General features: G+C 52.2%; 1 protein-coding gene across 1 annotated transcript; it reads left to right on the forward strand.

Annotated features, from left to right (window-relative positions):
* Positions 1-1,035: 1,035 nt before the first annotated feature.
* Positions 1,036-16,138, forward strand: STC1 (stanniocalcin 1). Its single transcript, XM_054396684.1, is given in 8 exon segments — positions 1,036-1,095; positions 1,097-1,172; positions 1,220-1,314; positions 1,356-1,400; positions 1,462-1,606; positions 5,841-5,983; positions 8,326-8,537; positions 15,868-16,138. Coding segments are annotated over 8 exon segments (1,047 nt in total).
* Positions 16,139-17,830: the final 1,692 nt, after the last annotated feature.

Consider the following 17,830-nt stretch of genomic DNA (forward strand, 5'->3'; position numbering starts at 1 on the left):
GCTTTTTTTTTCTTTTTTTCTTTTTTTTTTTTGTGACTACTTTCATCCCTCCAACACTCTGAGCCTTTTAAATAGTCTCTGGTCTACAGGCTAATCAGTTCTCCAGCCTGGTAATCCTCATTATCTGCCTATTAAAATGAAGATTAAATCAAGCATTAGGCTGCCTCCTCCCGTTATGAAATCTGCAAATAAAAAAAAAAAAATAGCAGGATGGAACTGGGGGGAGGGGAAGAAAACCACCTAAAAAGAAAACGATTTCTTCAGCAGTAAAAAAAAAAAAAAAAAAAGCAAGACCGGGATGAAACTGGAGGGCTGGAGAGTGTGGCTTAGCCGAAGGTGAGGGGCAGGTGAGGAAGGCAGAGGGTGAGGAGCTGGGGTTTGGGCAGCAAGTGGGCGATTTGCATCTGCCTACGTGAGGCGTGGGGTGCTGGCACACGTGCTTGGCAGGCACCGGGGTGATGCCTCCTGCCTGCACGCACACAGGTAGGTCCCCACAGCCGCTCGGGTTTGGGTGGGTTCCGCTGCGTCCCTCACCCCCTTCCCTCTCCTGCCGCTCCACTGTCGGACGTGCGGCACAGCGCTGCCCCTTCCCCTTCTTGTCTTTCCCAGCTGCTGTCACCCTGGGACAACTGCTGAACGGATGGGAAAATATCAGTCCTGAAAGGGCAGGTGGTTGGTTTGGGTTTGTTTTTGGTTTTGTTGGTTTTTTGGTGTTTTGGTGTTTTTTTGTTTTTTTTATTGGGGGGGGTGGGGGAAGATTGAGGGCTGCCTCGTCATTTCCTTGAGCTCAACCATCCGTAGGAAGCCGTCCGTCCGTCCTTCCCCACCCCCCCAATTCCCAACCCCACCGCACACCCCCCCCCCCCCCCCCTTCCCCTCCTCCTCCTCCTCCTCCTCCTCCTCCTCTCCAACGATTAACTTCGGGGTTTATTGGGGGTTTTTTGGCAGGTACTTTTAATTGGCTGGGGACAACTAACTAACTAACTAAATAAATGAATATTCTTCCTGTGAAGTTGCAGTTTTTCTGGGGCTTGAATGAGTCCAGTCTGCCATTGGCTCTGCCCAGTGCCTCCCGATTGGCTCGGCAGCCCGCGGGGGGACCGATAAGGGCGGCTATAAAAGCCCTGGGAGCTGCTCCTGGTCCCCCAGCCAGCAAGAGCCAGAGGGGCCAGGCAGAGCCCGGCTGCCACATCCATCCCCCCCCTACCACCAGCAGCAGCAGCAGCAGCGGCAGCGGCAGAATCCTTTCGCGCTCGCTCTCTCCCTGGGAGAGCGTATCCAGATCCACATCTTTGCTCAAGCCGAAGTGGAAGAGAGGAGAGAGAGAGAGAGAGAGAGAGGAGAGAAAGAGACACACACATACACCCAAAAAAAAAAAAAAAAAAAAAAAGAGAGAGAAAAAAAGACAACAAAAACTATAATCCCACCCCAAAAAAAAAAAAAAGCAAAAAACCAACAAACCCACACTTAGCGGAAACTTGTCAGAGAATGCTCCTAAAGTCTGGTTTGCTGCTGCTGCTGGTGATCAGTGCATCCGCATCCTATGAAGCTGAACAGAATGACTCTGTGAGCCCCAGGAAACCCAGGGTGGCAGCCCAGAACTCAGGTAACACCCAGCAAGGAGGGCTTCGAGCTGAGCCCTGATGTGTTCAACTGTTTCAAATATCTGCTGCTCTCTCTTGTGGTTTTTTTTTTTTCTTTCTTCCCCCCTTTCACTCCTTTCCGCTCCTTTCTTTTTCCCTTTCTCCTTTCTTTTCCCCATTCTCCTTTCTTTCCCCCATTCTCCTTTCTTTCCCCCATTCTCCTTTCTTTTCCCCCATTCTCCTTTCTTTTCCCCATTCTCCTTTCTTTCCCCCATTCTCCTTTCTTTCCCCCCTTCTCCTTTCTTTTCCCCCATTCTCCTTTCTTTTCCCCCATTCTCCTTTCTTTTCCCTCCTTCTCCTTTCTTTTCCCTCCTTCTCCTTTCTTTTCCCCCCTTCTCCTTTCTTTTCCCCCCTTCTCCTTTCTTTTCCCCCCTTCTCCTTTCTTTTCCCCCCTTCTCCTTTCTTTTCCCCCCTTCTCCTTTCTTTTCCCCCCTTCTCCTTTCTTTTCCCCCCTTCTCCTTTCTTTTCCCCCCTTCTCCTTTCTTTTCCCCCCTTCTCCTTTCTTTGTTTTCCTTTCTCTTTTTTTTTTAATTTCCCCTTTCTTTTTTCCCCCCTGTTATTTTTTATGTCTCCTAATTTTCCCTTCCTCTCTGTCCTCATTTTTTTTCCTTCCCTAGGTGATCCTGCTTTGGCAGGGGGATTGGACTGGATGATCTCTAGAGGTCCCTTCCAGCTATTAACATGCTAAGGTTCTATGATTATTTTTTCCTTCCTTTTTTCCATTCTTTTTTTTCCCCTTCTTTTTTTTCCTCTTCTTTTTTCTCTTCTTCTTTTTGCCCTTCTTTTTTTTCCCTTTTCTCCCTTCTTTTTTTCTCCTTTTTTCCCTTCTTTTTTTTCCCTTCTTTTTTCCCACTTCTTTTTTCCTCTTCTTTTTTTACTCCTTTTTTCCTTTTCCATCTTTTTGTCTTCTTTTTTCCTTCCCTTTTTATTCTTTTTTCTTTTTTCCCTTTTTTCCTTTTGTCGCTTTTCCCTTCTCTCTTTCCTCTTTTTCCTTTCTTTTCTTTTTCCTTTCTTCTTTCCTTCTCTCTTTTCCTTCTTCTTTCTTTCTCTTTCTTCTTTTCCTTCTCTCTTTTCCTTCTCTCTTTCCTTTCTCTCTTTCCTTCTCTCTTTCTTCTCTCTTTCCTTCTCTTTTCCTTCTTCTTTCCTTTCCTTCTTTCTTCTTTCTCTTTTCCTTCTCTTTCCTTCTTCCTTTCTTCCTCTTTTTTTCCTCTTTTTTCCTTTCTTTTCCTCCCTTCTTTTCCTTTCTTTTCCTCCTTTCTTTTCCTCCCTTCTTTTCCTCCCTTCTTTTCCTCCCTTCTTTTTCCTCCCTTCTTTTCCTCCTTCTTTTCCTCCCTTCTTTTCCTCCCTTCTTTTCCTCCCTTCTTTTCCTCCCTTCTTTTCCTCCCTTCTTTTCCTCCCTTCTTTTCCTCCCTTCTTTTCCTCCCTTCTTTTCCTCCCTTCTTTTCCTTCTTTTCTCCCTTCTTTTCCTCCCTTCTTTTCCTCCCTTCTTTTCCTCCCTTCTTTTCCTCCCTTCTTTTCCTTCTTTTCCTCCCTTCTTTTCCTCCCTTCTTTTCCTCCCTTCTTTTCCTCCCTTCTTTTCCTCCCTTCTTTTCCTCCCTTCTTTTCCTCCCTTCTTTTCCTCCCTTCTTTTCCTCCCTTCTTTTCCTCCCTTCTTTTCCTCCCTTCTTTTCCTCCCTTCTTTTCCTCCCTTCTTTTCCTCCCTTCTTTTCCTCCCTCTTTTTTTTCTGTCTTTTTTCCCCCACCTTTTTTTCTCCTTTCTTTTTTTCCCCCTTCTTCCCCCCCCCCCCCTTTTTTTTTTCCCCATCTTTTTCACTTCTTCTTCTTTTTTTCTTTTAATTATTATTATAACAAACTTAATGCCTGGTAGGAAGGAATATTAACTGAAGGCTCTGATGCAGGTGGATATTCATGCATAGCTGGAGACAAAACCTCCTGGGTTCAGGAGCTGGGTCATGGACCCGGTGTGTGTTCTGCTTGCAGGATGCAATCCATCCTCTCTCCTCCTCCCCCAGCTACTAAATGAGTTCCATGTATTCTTCCCCCCCTGCGCCCCTTCCTCCTTTTGCTTGCATGTATCTTTCCTTCTCCAATTGCAGTCAGACTTCGGTGTTAAATTCCTGGCTTTTTAGGAAGTTGATAAAATCCATGGAAATTCGGCTGAAGCATTGTTCTGCCAAACATCTGTCTGCTCAGAGAGGGGAGGGGTGGGGGGGGGAAGAGAGAGAGCTCTGCCACTCCGAAGAATGCAGTAACCTAGAAACTGGCCGCTGCTAGCATTTATTTGCAGCCCCTGATTGCTATCAGTGGGATGGTTCCGAGCGTGTGACATTTAGCAAAGTTGCTTCTGACAATGGCCACGAAAATCGCTGGCAAGTCAGCTCTGGATGCCTCTACTTCGCGCACTCGAGATGCTGAGATAAGTTGGACGCATTGTCTCGAACAATGGGAATCCAAAGATCTGTCTTTCTCCCCCTCCCCGTCGCACTGAAAAAGATATTAAGCCTCTTAATTTGGAGCTCATTAGCAGATGTCTTATTTTAGCTCCGCGAGGCTCTGCGGCGTTATCCTCGGGTGTTTGCTCAATTTCCTTTTGTATTCGGTTGCTATAGAAACGTAAGGGGCTCACGATTGCACCCTGCCTAAAACAATGAAAGCAAAGTTAGCGTCGGAACCTGTGGCAGGCAGAAGGATGGCGATGAGGCAGTGTGGCAGCCAGGTGCTGGGCTTGGGAAGGGGGTGACCTTCCCAAAATATTTCTCCCTTTGGGGCACTCAAGTGACAGCAGAGAAGGAGGAGGGGTGAACGGTGCATGGGGGTGGTGGAGGGTGTGTGGTGATTTTGGGTCAAAGACCTTTTGAATTTCTTCTCCTCTTTTCTGTCAAGCACCCCCCCCTCCCCTCCCCCCCTCCCCCCACCTCCCGCCCCGGGGATGGAGACACAGCTTTAGGCTCCAAAACTTAGCTCTTGACGAGCTGCCTGCCACTAAATGCAAAGCCTCACTATTCCCACACACCTAGGATCTGGTTGGGTTTGCATTTCTTGCTAAAGAATGTCTGGTAACCTGACCTGCAGAAGTAATGAATATGCCTTGTGCAGCCACAGAGGGGGACAGATGTTCAGCTTACCAAAAAAAAAATATAAATATATATATATATATATATAAGAAAGAGGTTAATCCCTCCTAATTTCAGGGCAATCGTGTGGCAATTCTGCTGATTCACTGCAAAAAGGCAGCCCTGTCTGCACTGCAAAAGCTGGGATGAGATGGACACCCTCCTGGGCAGCCCTAGCTGCTGCCTCAAACCTTTGCATTGTCCCTGGGCAGCTCCCTGACCTCAGGTTTCTCTGCCCAAATGTCCCTTCTCCTCCTGGGCAGCAATGAAGGCCAATGGGATCCTGGGTTGCATTCAGAGGAGTGTGGCCAGAGATCCAGGGAGGTTCTCCTCCCCCCCTGCTCTGCACTGCTGAGGCTGCAGATGGAATACTGCATCCAGTATCGGCTTCCCAGTTCAAGAGGGACAGGGATCTGCTGGAGAGAGTCCAGGGCAGGCTGGGAAGATGCTGAGGGGCCTGGAGCAGCTCTGGGAGGAGCAAAGGCTGAGAGCCCTGGGGCTGAGAGCCTGCAGAAGAGCAGCCCCAGAGGGGAGCTGAGCAATGCTCAGCAAGAGCTAAAGGAGCTGTGGGGGGCAAGAGGCTGGGGCCAGACTCTGCTCACTGGTGGCAAGGGACAGCACAAGGGGCACAGAGTGGCACCCAGGAGGTTCCATGTGAAGAGGAGGAGAAAGTTTTTTGTTGTGAGGGTGCTGGAGGGCTGGAGCAGGCTGCCCAGAGAGGTTGTGGAGTGTCCCTGTGTGGAAAGCTTCCAACTCCCCCTGGGCATTGTGCTCCTGGGCAAGCTGCTGTGGGTGCCCTGCTGGAGCAGAGGGAGGGTTGTGCTGGATGATCTCCAGAGCTCCCTTCCAACACCACCATGCTGGATTCAGAGCTCCTGTGAGGCAGGTGCAGTTTCTGCTGCTGGATTTGCTGGAGGATCTCTTTGACCTCTCTCCCTCACCTCTCCCTCCAGTCCCAAGAAGCGCCAAGGCTGCTGCTGGGTCTGCAGCTGAGCGAAGAGGTGACACTGGGGCAGGTCTCTGCAGCGTGGGGCAGGGGGCAGCTGTGCCCAGCTTAACGTGGTGCCTGTGGCTCTCTTTGCAGCAGAGGTGGTTCGCTGCCTGAACAGTGCCCTCCAGGTGGGCTGCGGAGCCTTCGCCTGCCTGGAGAACTCCACCTGCGACACGGATGGGATGTACGACATCTGCAAGTCCTTCCTCTACAGTGCTGCTAAATTTGACACTCAGGTACAGTACAGAGGGGATAGGAATACAAAAAAAAAAAAAAAAAAAACAACCAAAAACTCCAAAAAGCCTCCTTAGAGCTGGATCTGCAGGAAGGAGTCCAAGGGAGGGCAACAAGGATGCTGAAGGGCCTGGAACATTGCCCGGGGAGGAGAGGCTGAGAGCCCTGGGGGTGGTGAGTGTGGAGAGGAGAAGGCTGAGAGGGATCTGATCAATGCCTATCAATAGCCGAGGGCTGGGGGGCAGGAGGGAAGGGGCAGGATCTGATCAGTTGCACCCTGGGATAGCACAAGGAGCAATGGATGGAAACTGCAGCACAGGAGGTTCCACCTCAACATGAGGAGGAACTTCTGCACTGGGAGGCTCACAGAGCACTGGAGCAGGCTGCCCAGAGAGGTTGTGGAGTCTCCTTCTCTGGGGGCTTTCAAGTCCTCTCTGGATGTGTTCCTGTGGGACCTGTGCTGGATTCTATGCTCCTGCTCTGGCAGGGGGGTTGGACTTGAAGATCTCCAGAGGTCCCTTCCAACCCCTAACATCCTATCAGCCTGGGAGCTCCCTTTTCAATGCTCCTCTTCAACAAAGAGCTTTTCCCAGTCCTGCTGCCCTGTGCCCAAATGCTTTGCTGAATGGATGCCTTCCTTCCTCTGGCCTACAAGAAAACTGGGGAGGGACTCTTGAGGGTGTCAGGGAGTGATAGGACTGGGGGGAATGGAACAAAACTAGAAATGGGGAGATTCAGATTGGATGTTGGGAAGAAATTCTTCCCCAGGAGGGTGGGGAGAGACTGGCAGAGGTTGCCCAGGGAGGTGGTGGAAGCCTCATCCCTGGAGGTTTTTGCAGCCAGGCTGGAGGTGGCTGTGAGCAACCTGCTGTGGTGTGAGGTGTCCCTGCCCGTGGCAGGGGGGTTGGGACTGGCTGAGCCTTGAGCTCCCTTCCAACCCTGACAATTCTCTGATTCTCTGGGGTCTGTGCAGGCTTAACCTTTCCTTTCTTGCAGCCCTTCCCTGCAGCTTTGCTGCTCCTCTGGACTGTGGGTTTGGGGGTTGGCTCTCAGTGCATCCTTGAGGGCTGTTTCCCACCCTACATTTTCCATGTGCTGTGTGCAGTGTGTGAGGACTTGGCAAGGAGAGCTCCATGGGGTGGAGAGCTGAGCTTCCTCTTCAGGAGGAAATCAAAACCTCCTTCCAACTAAGTAAGGCTTCTGACTGTGTGACCTGGCACAGGGCTGGGATTTAGTTTGGAAGTCCCAGTCCTGGGAATTCAGAGCCAGATCAATCTTCTCTGGAGCTGCAGCCACTCACAGCAGAACAAAGCAGAGAATCAGAGAATTGTTTGGGTGTGCAAGGGCCTCTAAGATGTCCAACCATCCACCTGAGACCAGCATGGCCATTGAAAGGAAATTGCAATGGCAACAGTTAGCATTTGGGGTCCAGCTGCCTCCCTGCTTGGTCAGGGACCTCCAGCAGGTCTATACTTGCACCAGAGCTGGTGGATAGCAGCCAGCCACAGCCAGGTGTCATAGAAGAGAATCATTTTGGTTGGAGAAGCTCTTTAAGATTGAGTCCAACCATTCTCTAACTCTACCAAGGCTGGGGCTAAACCATGGCTCTCAGCACCACATCTCTGAGGCTCTGAAACACCTCCAAATGTTTCCTTCAACCACCTCCCTGGGCAGCCTGTTCCAGTCTTTGAGAACCTTTTCAGTGAAGATGTTTCTTCTAACGTCCAACCTAAACCTCCCCTGGGGCAACCTGAGGCCATTTCCACTTGTTCCTTGGGAGAAGAGACCAACCCCAGCCTGGCTCAGACCTCCTCTCAGGGAGTTATAGAATCAGAGAATTGTCAGGGCTGGAAGGGAGCTCAGGGCTCAGCCAGTCCCAACCCCCCTGCCATGGGCAGGGACACCTCACACCACAGCAGGTTGCTCACAGCCACCTCCAGCCTGGCTGCAAAAACCTCCAGGGATGAGGCTTCCACCACCTCCCTGGGCAACCTCTGCCAGTCTCTCACCACCCTCCTGGGGAAGAATTTCTTCCTCACATCCAATCTGAATCTCCCCACTTCCAGTTTTGTTCCATCCCCCCCACTCCTATCACTCCCTGACCCCCTTCAAAGTCCCTCCCCAGCTTTCTTGCAGCCCCCTTCAGATCCTGGAAGGCCACAATGAGGTCTCCTCAGAACCTTCTCTTCTCCAGACTGAACCCCCCCAACTCTCTCAGTCTCAGAGGGTTGCAGAGATCCAGCAGGCTCTCCCCTCCCCCTCCACAGCCCCTCCTATGGAATCTGTAGCACTTCAAGGCTGTTTTGCTTTTTTTTTTTTTTTTCTTTTTTCCTTCTCTTTGCAGGGAAAAGCTTTTGTGAAAGAAAGCTTGAAGTGCATTGCCAATGGGGTCACGTCCAAGGTGTTCCTGGCCATCAGGAGGTGCTCCACGTTCCAAAGAATGATCTCTGAGGTGCAGGAGGAGTGCTACAGCAAGCTGGACCTGTGTGGCATCGCCAGGCGCAACCCAGAAGCCATCACAGAGGTGGTTCAGCTTCCAAATCACTTCTCCAACCGGTACGTGAGGGCTCTGCTCAGCTGAGATGCAGCACAGGCACAGGGAAAGGAAGGAGGGGAAGCAAGCTGAATAATTTCCAAGTGTTGGCAGGCTCACAGGGGGTTAGGGGTTGGAAGGGATCTCTGGAGAGCTTCCAGTCCAACCCCTCTGCCAGAGCAGGAGCAGAGAATCCAGCACAGGGCACACAGGAACACATCCAGACAGGGCTGGAAAGGCTCCAGACAAGGAGACTCCACAACCTCTCTGGGCAGCCTGCTCCAGAGCAGGGCTCCTGTTCCCAGTGCAGAAGTTCCTCCTCATGCTGAGGTGGAACCTCCTGTGCTGCAGTTTCCATCCATTGCTCCTTGTGCTATCCCAGGGTGCAAGTGAGCAGAGCCTGGCCCCTGCCTTTTGACACTGAGTTAGATGCAAAGAATCCTGGAATGGCTCAGGTTGGAAGGGAGCTCAGAGATCATCTGCTCCAACCTCCCCACCATGCCCAGGGACACCTCTCAACTAGACTCAGCTGCTCATGGCCTCATCCAGCCTGGCCTTCAACACCCTCAGGCAGGAGGCAGCCACAGCCTCCCTGGGCAGCCTGTGACCTCACACTCAACAACTTCTTCCTCAGCTCCACTCTAACCCTGCTCTGCCTCAGCTTCAAACCATTCCCCCTTGGCCTGGCTCTGGACACCCTGAGCAAAAGTCTCTCTGCAGCCTTCCTGCAGGATCCCTTCAGCTATTGCAAGGCAGCTCTGAGGTGCCCCTGGAGCCTTCTCCTCTCCAGGCTGCACACCCCCAGCTCCCTCAGCCTGTGCTCACAGCAGAGCTGCTCCAGCCCTTGGAGCATCTTTGTGGCCTCCTCTGGCCTCCCTCCAGCAGCTCTGTGTCCTTCTTGTGCTGGGGACAGCAGAGCTGGAGGCAGGATTGGAGGTGAGGTGTGAGCAGAGCAGAGCCCAGGGGCAGAATCCCCTCTCCTGCCCTGCTGCCCACACTCCTCTGGCTGCAGCCCAGCTCACAGCTGCCTGCTGGGCTGCAGGAGGGCACTGCTGGCTCCTGGGGAGCTTCTCATCCACTTCTTCACACTTCAGCCATCTCCTGCCCAGGTGTTTTGGACACCTAACACTGAGCTCCTACCCTCTGAGTTACCATGGCAAGGTGAAGAGCTAGGAAAGCTGAAAGGGAAGCAGGAGCCTTGCTGCTCTCTAACCTTCTTCTGCCAGGTTGGACTTTGATGATCCTTGAGGTCTTTTCCAACCTTATTGATTCTGTGATTCTGTGATCCAGTAGTTCACTCTTCCAGGGGCAGTCTGCTCTTCTTCTTGGTCTCTTTTAGGGTTGCCTTCACCCCTGTTTCTTCCTGGCTGCCTGCAGAGGTGGGCACCACACTGCTCCCTGGCACCTTGAGATGAGCACAGGACTGCCCTGTCCCCATCCTTCAAGGACAAGGGACAGAGAGAGGCTTCAGGGAGCCACTGCAGCCTGCAGAGTCAGGCTGCAAGGGCAGGGATTGCTTCCTCCAAATCCTGGAACAATCCGTGCTGAGTCTTGGCATTGGGATCAAAGGGATCTCTTTTGAAAAGTTGGAGTAAATGTGCTCCAGAATTGGAGTGCAAACAGACCCAGCTGCAGTGGCAGAGGGTGGCTGGCTGGGGAGGATGCTACAACTCCTCTGGGGTGCCTCTTTGACTGGGTCTAGGAGCATCTCAAGCCTCCAGACCTAGCCCAGGACAGATATGCAGGTGGCAGATGGATGTCACAGCTCTGACCAGCATCAGTTTGGGGCAGGAAGCTCTGATGGAGATCTTACATCCAGATCTGCTGCAGGTGGCAGCAATGCTTCTGTGCCTCTGCCCTCTTGCCCCAAAGCAAATCTGGAAGAGAGTTTCCTACAGCATTCCCCCAAAGGCTGGGCTGAGGAGCAGGGAGCACCACAGCATCTGTGTTGTACAGGCTGAGAGCAGTTCAGGTCAATACAGAATCCAAGCAGAACCCCAGCATGGTAGGGCTGGAAGGGAGCTCTGGAGCTCAGCCAGTCCAACCCTTCCTGCTCCAGCAGGGCACCCACAGCAGCTTGCCCAGCAGCACAATGCCCAGGGGGGGTTGGAAGCTCTCCACACAAGGACACTCCACAACCTCTCTGGGCAGCCTGCTCCAGCCCTCCAGCACCCTCACAACAAACAACTTTCTCCTCCTCTTCAGGTGGAACCTCCTGGGTGCCACTTTGTGCCCCTTGTCCCTTGTGCTGTCCCTGGGCACCAGTGAGCAGAGTCTGGCCCCAGCCTCTTGCCCCCCACAGCTCCTTTAGCTCTTGCTGAGCATTGCTCAGCTCCCCTCTGGGGCTGCTCTTCTGCAGGCTCTCAGCCCCAGGGCTCTTCCCAGAGCTGCTCCAGACCTCCTCAGCACCTCCCCAGCCTGCCCTGGACTCTCTCCAGCACTTCCCTGTCACTTTCAATCTGGGGAGCCCAGAACTGGCCCCAGGACTCCAGCTGTGGCCTCACCAGGACAGAGCAGAGGGGCAGCAGAACCTTTCTGTCCCTGCTGGTCACACTCTTCTTGATGCCCCACAGGACACCATTTGCCTTTTGGCCAGGAGGGCACAGTGCTGGCTGATGGTGGAGGTGTGTGCTGGATTGTGGAGTTACACAGCCCACAGTGGGGCTGCAGGGACACTGGGGTGAGGAGGGGACATGTGGGCACTGAAGTGAAGGAGGAAGCAGTGACAGTGCTAGACTTTGGGGACATTCCTCTCAGGAGGACCAAGCCTTGAGGGCAGAGCTGCTGCCTTCCTGAGGCAGAGGGAACTCCTCCCCCACGGCTCCAGCCCCTGTGCAGCCAGAGGATATTGTGAGCTGTTGAGTAACAAAAGCAGCAGGATTTCCCAGCTCATAGTTTACACTGAGGTCTCCTAAAGCATCCTGCTTTCCCAGCCCCTGTCCCAACATAGCCACACAATAAGAATGTGCCACTTGGCCTGGGACACTGGGAGGAAGTAGTTAAAGGTCATAGCATCTTCCTGTGATTTAATCTCATGGCAGGAGCAGGAGGGGAGGAAAACCTTTGCCTGCAGACTGGCTGCTGAAAGGCTGTTTGGTTGCAGCTCCAGCTTATGGAAACCTCCAGGCTGTGGTTGTGTGAGGGAGCTGTGGGCAGCAGCAGAAGACAGAAAGGATCTGCTCCTCCTGCCACAGACTCCCACAGGGGTTGGAAGGGATCTTTGGAGATCATCTAGTCCAACCCTCCTGCTAAAGCAGGTTCCCCCCAGAGCAGGTTGCACAGGAACGTGTCCAGGTGGCTTTGGAAGCTCTCCAGAAAAGGAGACTCCACAACCTCTCTGGGCAACCTTTCCCAGGGCTCCAGCACCCTCACAGGAAAGAAGTTTGAATTCATGGAACCTCCTGGGGTGCCACTTTGTGCCCTCTGCCCCTTGTGCTGTCCCTGGGCACCACTGAGCAGAGCCTGGCCCCAGCCTCTTGCCCCCCACAGCTCCTTTAGCTCTTGCTGAGCATTGCTCAGCTCCCCTCTGGGGCTGCTCTCCTGCAGGCTCTCAGCCCCAGGGCTCTCCCAGAGCTGCTCCAGGCCCCTCAGCATCTGCTGGATGCCTCCTGTGGTGGAAGCAGGACACAAGGCTCAGGCAGATGTGTTCATCATCAACTGCTGTGCACGCTCCAGACCTTAATATTAACACCAGCACCGTGCTCCTCCCTGCCCAAGCCTGCTCCTTTTGTTCTTCAAGTGCAGCAGCAACTTTAACCTCACCTGACCTCCCCTGGCTGCTCTAAAGGCCAGAGCTGAGAGTTAGGAAAGGAGTTTGAATGTGGACTCTCATTTCCCTCTTCCTTCCCCTCCTCCACCTGCAGCTTATTCCCATCTCTGCTCCTGTGGAAAAATGTCAGGCTGACCTTAAAGGCTTAAAATAAGTTCCCCAGCGTCCTCTCAGGCAGAAGCAGCCCAGCAAATGTCCAAGTGCTGCTCTCCTCCCAGCTCCCTCTCCCTTGGAAGGTGGTGTCTTGTACAGGGAGGGGGTCTCACAGTCCTGATTTGCCCTCCCTGCCCATTCCAGCCATGCAGGCAGGGCTGTGCTGCTCCTGCCCCAGTCCCCTGGAGGACCCTCCCTTGGAGCCCTCTTCTCTGCTTGGCTCAAGCAGTGCTGGGGAAACAGAGCAGCAGCATTTCCTGGCTCCCTCCTGGAGCAAGGAATGTTCCTGAGGCTGCTGGAAGGTGCAAAGGCAGCAGCAGGCTCTGGAGGAGGCAGGAGTGCAACAGGGAGAAGCATGAGGTCCTGCCTTGTGAGGTAGGGGTTAGGAGGTGACCTGCTGGGAAGCAGCTCCAAGGAGAAACACTGAGAGTGCTGGGGGACAAGAAGGTGCCCAGGAGCCAGCAAGGTGCCCTGGGGGCCAAGAAGGCCAAAGGTGTCCTGGGGGGCATGGAGAAGAGTGTGGGCAGCAGGGTGAGGGAGGTTCTGCTGCCCCTCTGCCCTGCCCACATCTGGAGCTCTGGGTCCAGTTCTGGGATCCTCATTTGCAGAGGGACAGGGAAGTGCTGGAGAGAGTCCAGGGCAGGCTGGGAAGCTGCTGAGGGGCCTGGAGCAGCTCTGGGAGGAGCAAAGGCTGAGAGCCCTGGGGCTGAGAGCCTGCAGAAGAGCAGCCCCAGAGGGGAGCTGAGCAATGCTCAGCAAGAGCTAAAGGAGCTGCGGGGGGCAAGAGGCTGGGGCCAGGCTCTGCTCACTGGTGCCCAGGGACAGCACAAGGGGCACAAACTGGATCCCAGGAGGTTCTCTCTGAGCAGGAGGAGAAAGTTGTTTGTTGTGAGGGTGCTGGAGGGCTGGAGCAGGCTGCCCAGAGAGGTTGTGGAGTGTCCTTGTGTGGAGAGCTTCCAACCCCCCCCCGGGCATTGTGCTCCTGGGCAAGCTGCTGTGGGTTCCCCTTCTTTGGCAGTGGGGGGTGGCCTGGATGATCTCCAGAGCTCCCTTCCAACACCACCATGCTGGAATTCTGGAATTCTCTGAGTTAATGCATGGTCAGCTTGCTGGAAGTGACAACTGCAGCTTGGTGTGCAGGGAATACCTGCCTGTGTCAGGCTCTGATTGGGACTCAGCTTGCCTGGACCCTTGCTAAAGGCTCTCCAGGGAGAGTGATGGAAGGGGACAGTGCCTCAGGGATGGATGTGTTCATGGGAAGGGCTGCACTGGCTCATGGCAGTGCTCTGTTCATCTTTCATCCTGTCTGGGGATGGATTGGCTTCTGTAAGAAAGGAGGAATTGGTTTTCTTCCTAAAGCTGCAGGAACTTTGGTTGCTTAGCAGAGACTAAAACTCCTCCTTAAGCCTTCATTGCCTCAGCTCCTTGCTCTCACCTTCTTCCTGATCTCCCAGGGTGACACCAAACTCCCTTCTGCTTTACCTTTCTGAGCTGGAGAAGCTGCTCAGTTAGGACAACTGAAAGAGAAGGTTGAAAGGTTCTGTTCCTCCTGGATGTCATAGGCACAGCATCTCCAGGGCTGGGGCATTTGTCAGGTGCAGTGAGAGGAGGTGCACTGAGCAGGAGGAGGTGTCCCTGCCCATGGCATGGGATTGGAACTTGGTGATCTTTAAGGTCCCTTCCAACCCTTCCTTGCTGAAGGAAGAAGGCAGATTTCCATGGAAAAAGTGCAGCTCATGGCTTTTCCCCTCAGTACTGTGCTACTGGGGGCCCCTGTTCAGGAAGTGTTTCTACTGAGCTCATTAAATTCTTGTCCTTCCAGCACTCCTTGCCCCAAAGAACTCCCAACAGATGTATTTGGGGCAATCAGGAACTCTTCTTAGGCTTTTAGTTGAGAGCTCTGCTACCTGGAGTGACAGGATGAGAGGTGATGGCTTCAAACTGGAAGGAGCTGGATTGAGATTGGATAAGAGGAGGAAATTCTTCCCCAGGAGGGTGGTGAGACACTGGAACAGGTTGCCCAGAGAAGTCATGGAGGCTTCAACCCTGGGAGTGTTCAAAGCCAGGTTGAAAGGGGCAACCTGGGCTAGCAGGAGGTGTCCCTGCCCATGGCAAGGGGGTTGGAACTGGGTGACCTTTAAGGTCCTTTCCAACCCAAAGGAGTCTTTGATTCTATGTCTGTGCACTGTCAAAAAGCCAATTCCAAACTCACTTAAAAATTCAGATTCTCATCCTTTGGTTGCTGGGAGTGGTCTGGCTTGAGCCCAGCTCCTAATTTACTGGGAGATGGCTTGGGATAGAATCAGAGAATTGTCAGGGTTGGAAGGGAGCTCAAGGCTCAGCCAGTCCCAACCCCCCTGCCATGGGCAGGGACACCTCACACCACAGCAGGTTGCTCACAGCCACCTCCAGCCTGGCTGCAAAAACCTCCAGGGATGAGGCTTCCACCACCTCCCTGGGCAACCTCTGCCAGTCTCTCCCCACCCTCCTGGGGAAGAATTTCTTCCTAATATCCAATCTGAATCTCCCCATTTCTAGTTTTGTTCCATCCCCCCCCAGTCCTATCACTCCCTGACACCCTCAAGAGTCCCTCCCCAGTTTTCTTGTAGGCCAGAGGAAGGAAGGCATCCATTCAGCAAAGCATTTGGGCACAGGGCAGCAGGACTGGGAAAAGCTCTTTGTTGAAGAGGAGCATTGAAAAGGGAGCTCCCAGGCTGACAGGATGTTAGGGGTTGGAAGGGACCTCTGGAGATCTTCAAGTCCAACCCCCCTGCCACAGTAGCACCATAGAACCCAGCACAGGTCCCACAGGAACACATCCAGAGAGGACTTGAAAGTCTCCAGAGAAGGAGACTCCACAACCTCTCTGGGCAGCCTGTTCCAGTGCTCTGGGAGCCTCCCAGTGCAGAGGTTCCAGCTCCTGCTGAGCTGGAACCTCCTGTGCTGCTGTTTCCATCCAGTGCCCCTTGTCCTAGCCCAGGGTGCAGCTGAGCAGAGCCTGTCCCTTCCCTCCTGCCCCCCAGCCCTCAGCTATTGATAGGCATTGATCAGATCTCCCCATTTCTAGTTTTGCTCCTTTCCCCCCAGTCCTATCACTCCCTGACACCCTCAAAAGTCCCTCCCCAGCTTTCTTGGAGCCCCCTTCAGATCCTGCAAGGCCACAAGAAGGTTTCCTAGGGGAATGTTAGGGGTTGGAAGGAAGTCCTGGAGATAGAATCATAGAATCAACCAGGTTGGAAGAGACCTCCAAGATCATCCAGTCCAACCCCCCCTGCCAAAGCAGGATCACCTCAGAGCCTTCTCCTCTCCAGACTGAACAGCCTCAACTCTCAGTCTCAAGCGAGTTGTAGTGCACCAGAAGGCACTTTAAGGTTTTTGTTTGGTTAGTTTTGGGTTTGTTTTTTTTTTTTTTTTCCCCTTCTCTCCTGCAGGTATTACAACAAGCTGGTGAGAAGCTTGCTGGAGTGCGACGAAGAGACGGTCAGCACCATCAAGGACAGCTTGATGGAGAAGATTGGCCCCAACATGGCCAGCCTCTTCCACCTGCTGCAGGCAGACCACTGTGCCCAAGGCCACCCCAGGGCAGACTTCAGCAGGAGACGCATCAGTGAGCCCCAGAAGCTAAAACTCTACTTCAGGAACCTCCGAGGTGAGGGCTCCCTCCCTGCCCACGCCAAGCGCGGCTCCGCCGAGAGTGCCTAAGGCTGCGGGGGGCTGGGGGACAGAGGGGTGGGGGGAGGAAGCCACCTTGGGTGTGCAAAGGGATGCTCAGAGCACCTACCAAAGCTGAAGGCTCTCTAGAAGAGTGCTGCACCCAAACCACCTGTACTGTAGCTCGTTTTCATCAGGACTAGGGACTGGTGTTTAGAGTTTAGCCATCGAACGTTCTCTGTCCCTTCTCCACCACCACTTTTGCATGGATCCCCCTGTTGGGTGTCTCAGCTTTTCCAAACCTCCTCCATCTCTGTTCTTCCCCACCAAAAAAAAAAAAACAAAAAAAAAAAAACAAAAAAACAAACACCAACAAAAACAAAAACAAAAGCAAAGCACCAAACCCACCAAAAAACCCACCAAAACCAACCAACAACAAAAGAGATAATAAACCCCCACCCCCCCACACACACTAAAACAACCTTAGTCTTAAAGATAAAGCAGCCCTTCAGGCACCAAACTCCAAAGTGCACTGTAGCAGCCACCTCAGTGAGGTCTGAAGCTCTGGCAGGCCAGGGGAACAGTTTGTTCTCAGCTGGAGGAAGCTGGTAGGCGACAGGAGATGCACTAATGACTGTTGCACATCCTATGGGAGGCAGTGGAATTCGTGTTATGAATCTGTGCTGGCCATGGATGAATATGAATCTCGTATTCCTGGTCTCTTTAGTGTCATACAATCCTCATCCTTCCACTCCAGCTCTGGTGATCCATTGATTTCCCTCCACCCCCTCCCCAGCTTGCTAGCTGGGGATGGTTTTAAGTCACCGTGACCTTGGCACCACAGTGCAAAATGAGTTCAGGCACCACCATCACCACCACCCCACCCTGACCTTGCCATACCCCTAATCATCAGGAGAAGAGATGTTTTGTACCCAAAATTGTCAGCAAAAGGATCATTTTGTACCCAAATCATCAGGGAAAGGATCACTTTGTACCCAAAATCATCAGCAAAAAGGTCACTTTGTACCCAAATCATCAGCAAAAAAGATCACTTTGTACCCAAATCATCAGCAAAAAGATCACTTTGTACCCAATTCATCAGGAAAAAAGATTTTGTACCCAAAATCATCAGGGAAAAGACCATTTTGTGCCCAAATCATCAGCAAAAGGATCACTTTATACCCAAAATCATCAGGGAAAAGGTCATTTTGTATCCAAATCATCAGGAAAAAGATCACTTTGTACCCAAATCATCAGCAAAAGAATCATTTTGTACCCAAATCATCAGGGAAAAGATCATTTTATACCTAAATCATCAGGGAAATTATCATTTTATACCCAAATCATCAGCAAAAGGATCATTTTGTACCCAAAATCATCAGGGAAAAGATCATTTTGCACCCAAAATCATCAGGAAAAAGACCATTGGGTACCCAAATCATCAGGGAAAGGATCACTTTGTACCCAAATCATCAGCAAAAGGATCATTTTCTACCCAAAATCATCAGCAAAAAGGTCATTGTGTACCCAAAATCATCAGCAAAAGGATCATTTTGTACCTAAATCATCAGGGAAATTATCATTTTATACCCAAATCATCACCAAAAGATTCATTTTATACCCAAATCATCAGCAAAAGGATCATTTTGTACCCAAAATCATCAGGGAAAAGATCATTTTATCCCCAAATCATCAGCAAAAGAATCATTTTATCCCCAAATCATCAGCAAATGAATCATTTTA

Source organism: Indicator indicator, chromosome 38 (assembly GCF_027791375.1).
Source record: "Indicator indicator isolate 239-I01 chromosome 38, UM_Iind_1.1, whole genome shotgun sequence".
NCBI classification, from domain to species: Eukaryota; Metazoa; Chordata; class Aves; order Piciformes; family Indicatoridae; genus Indicator; species Indicator indicator.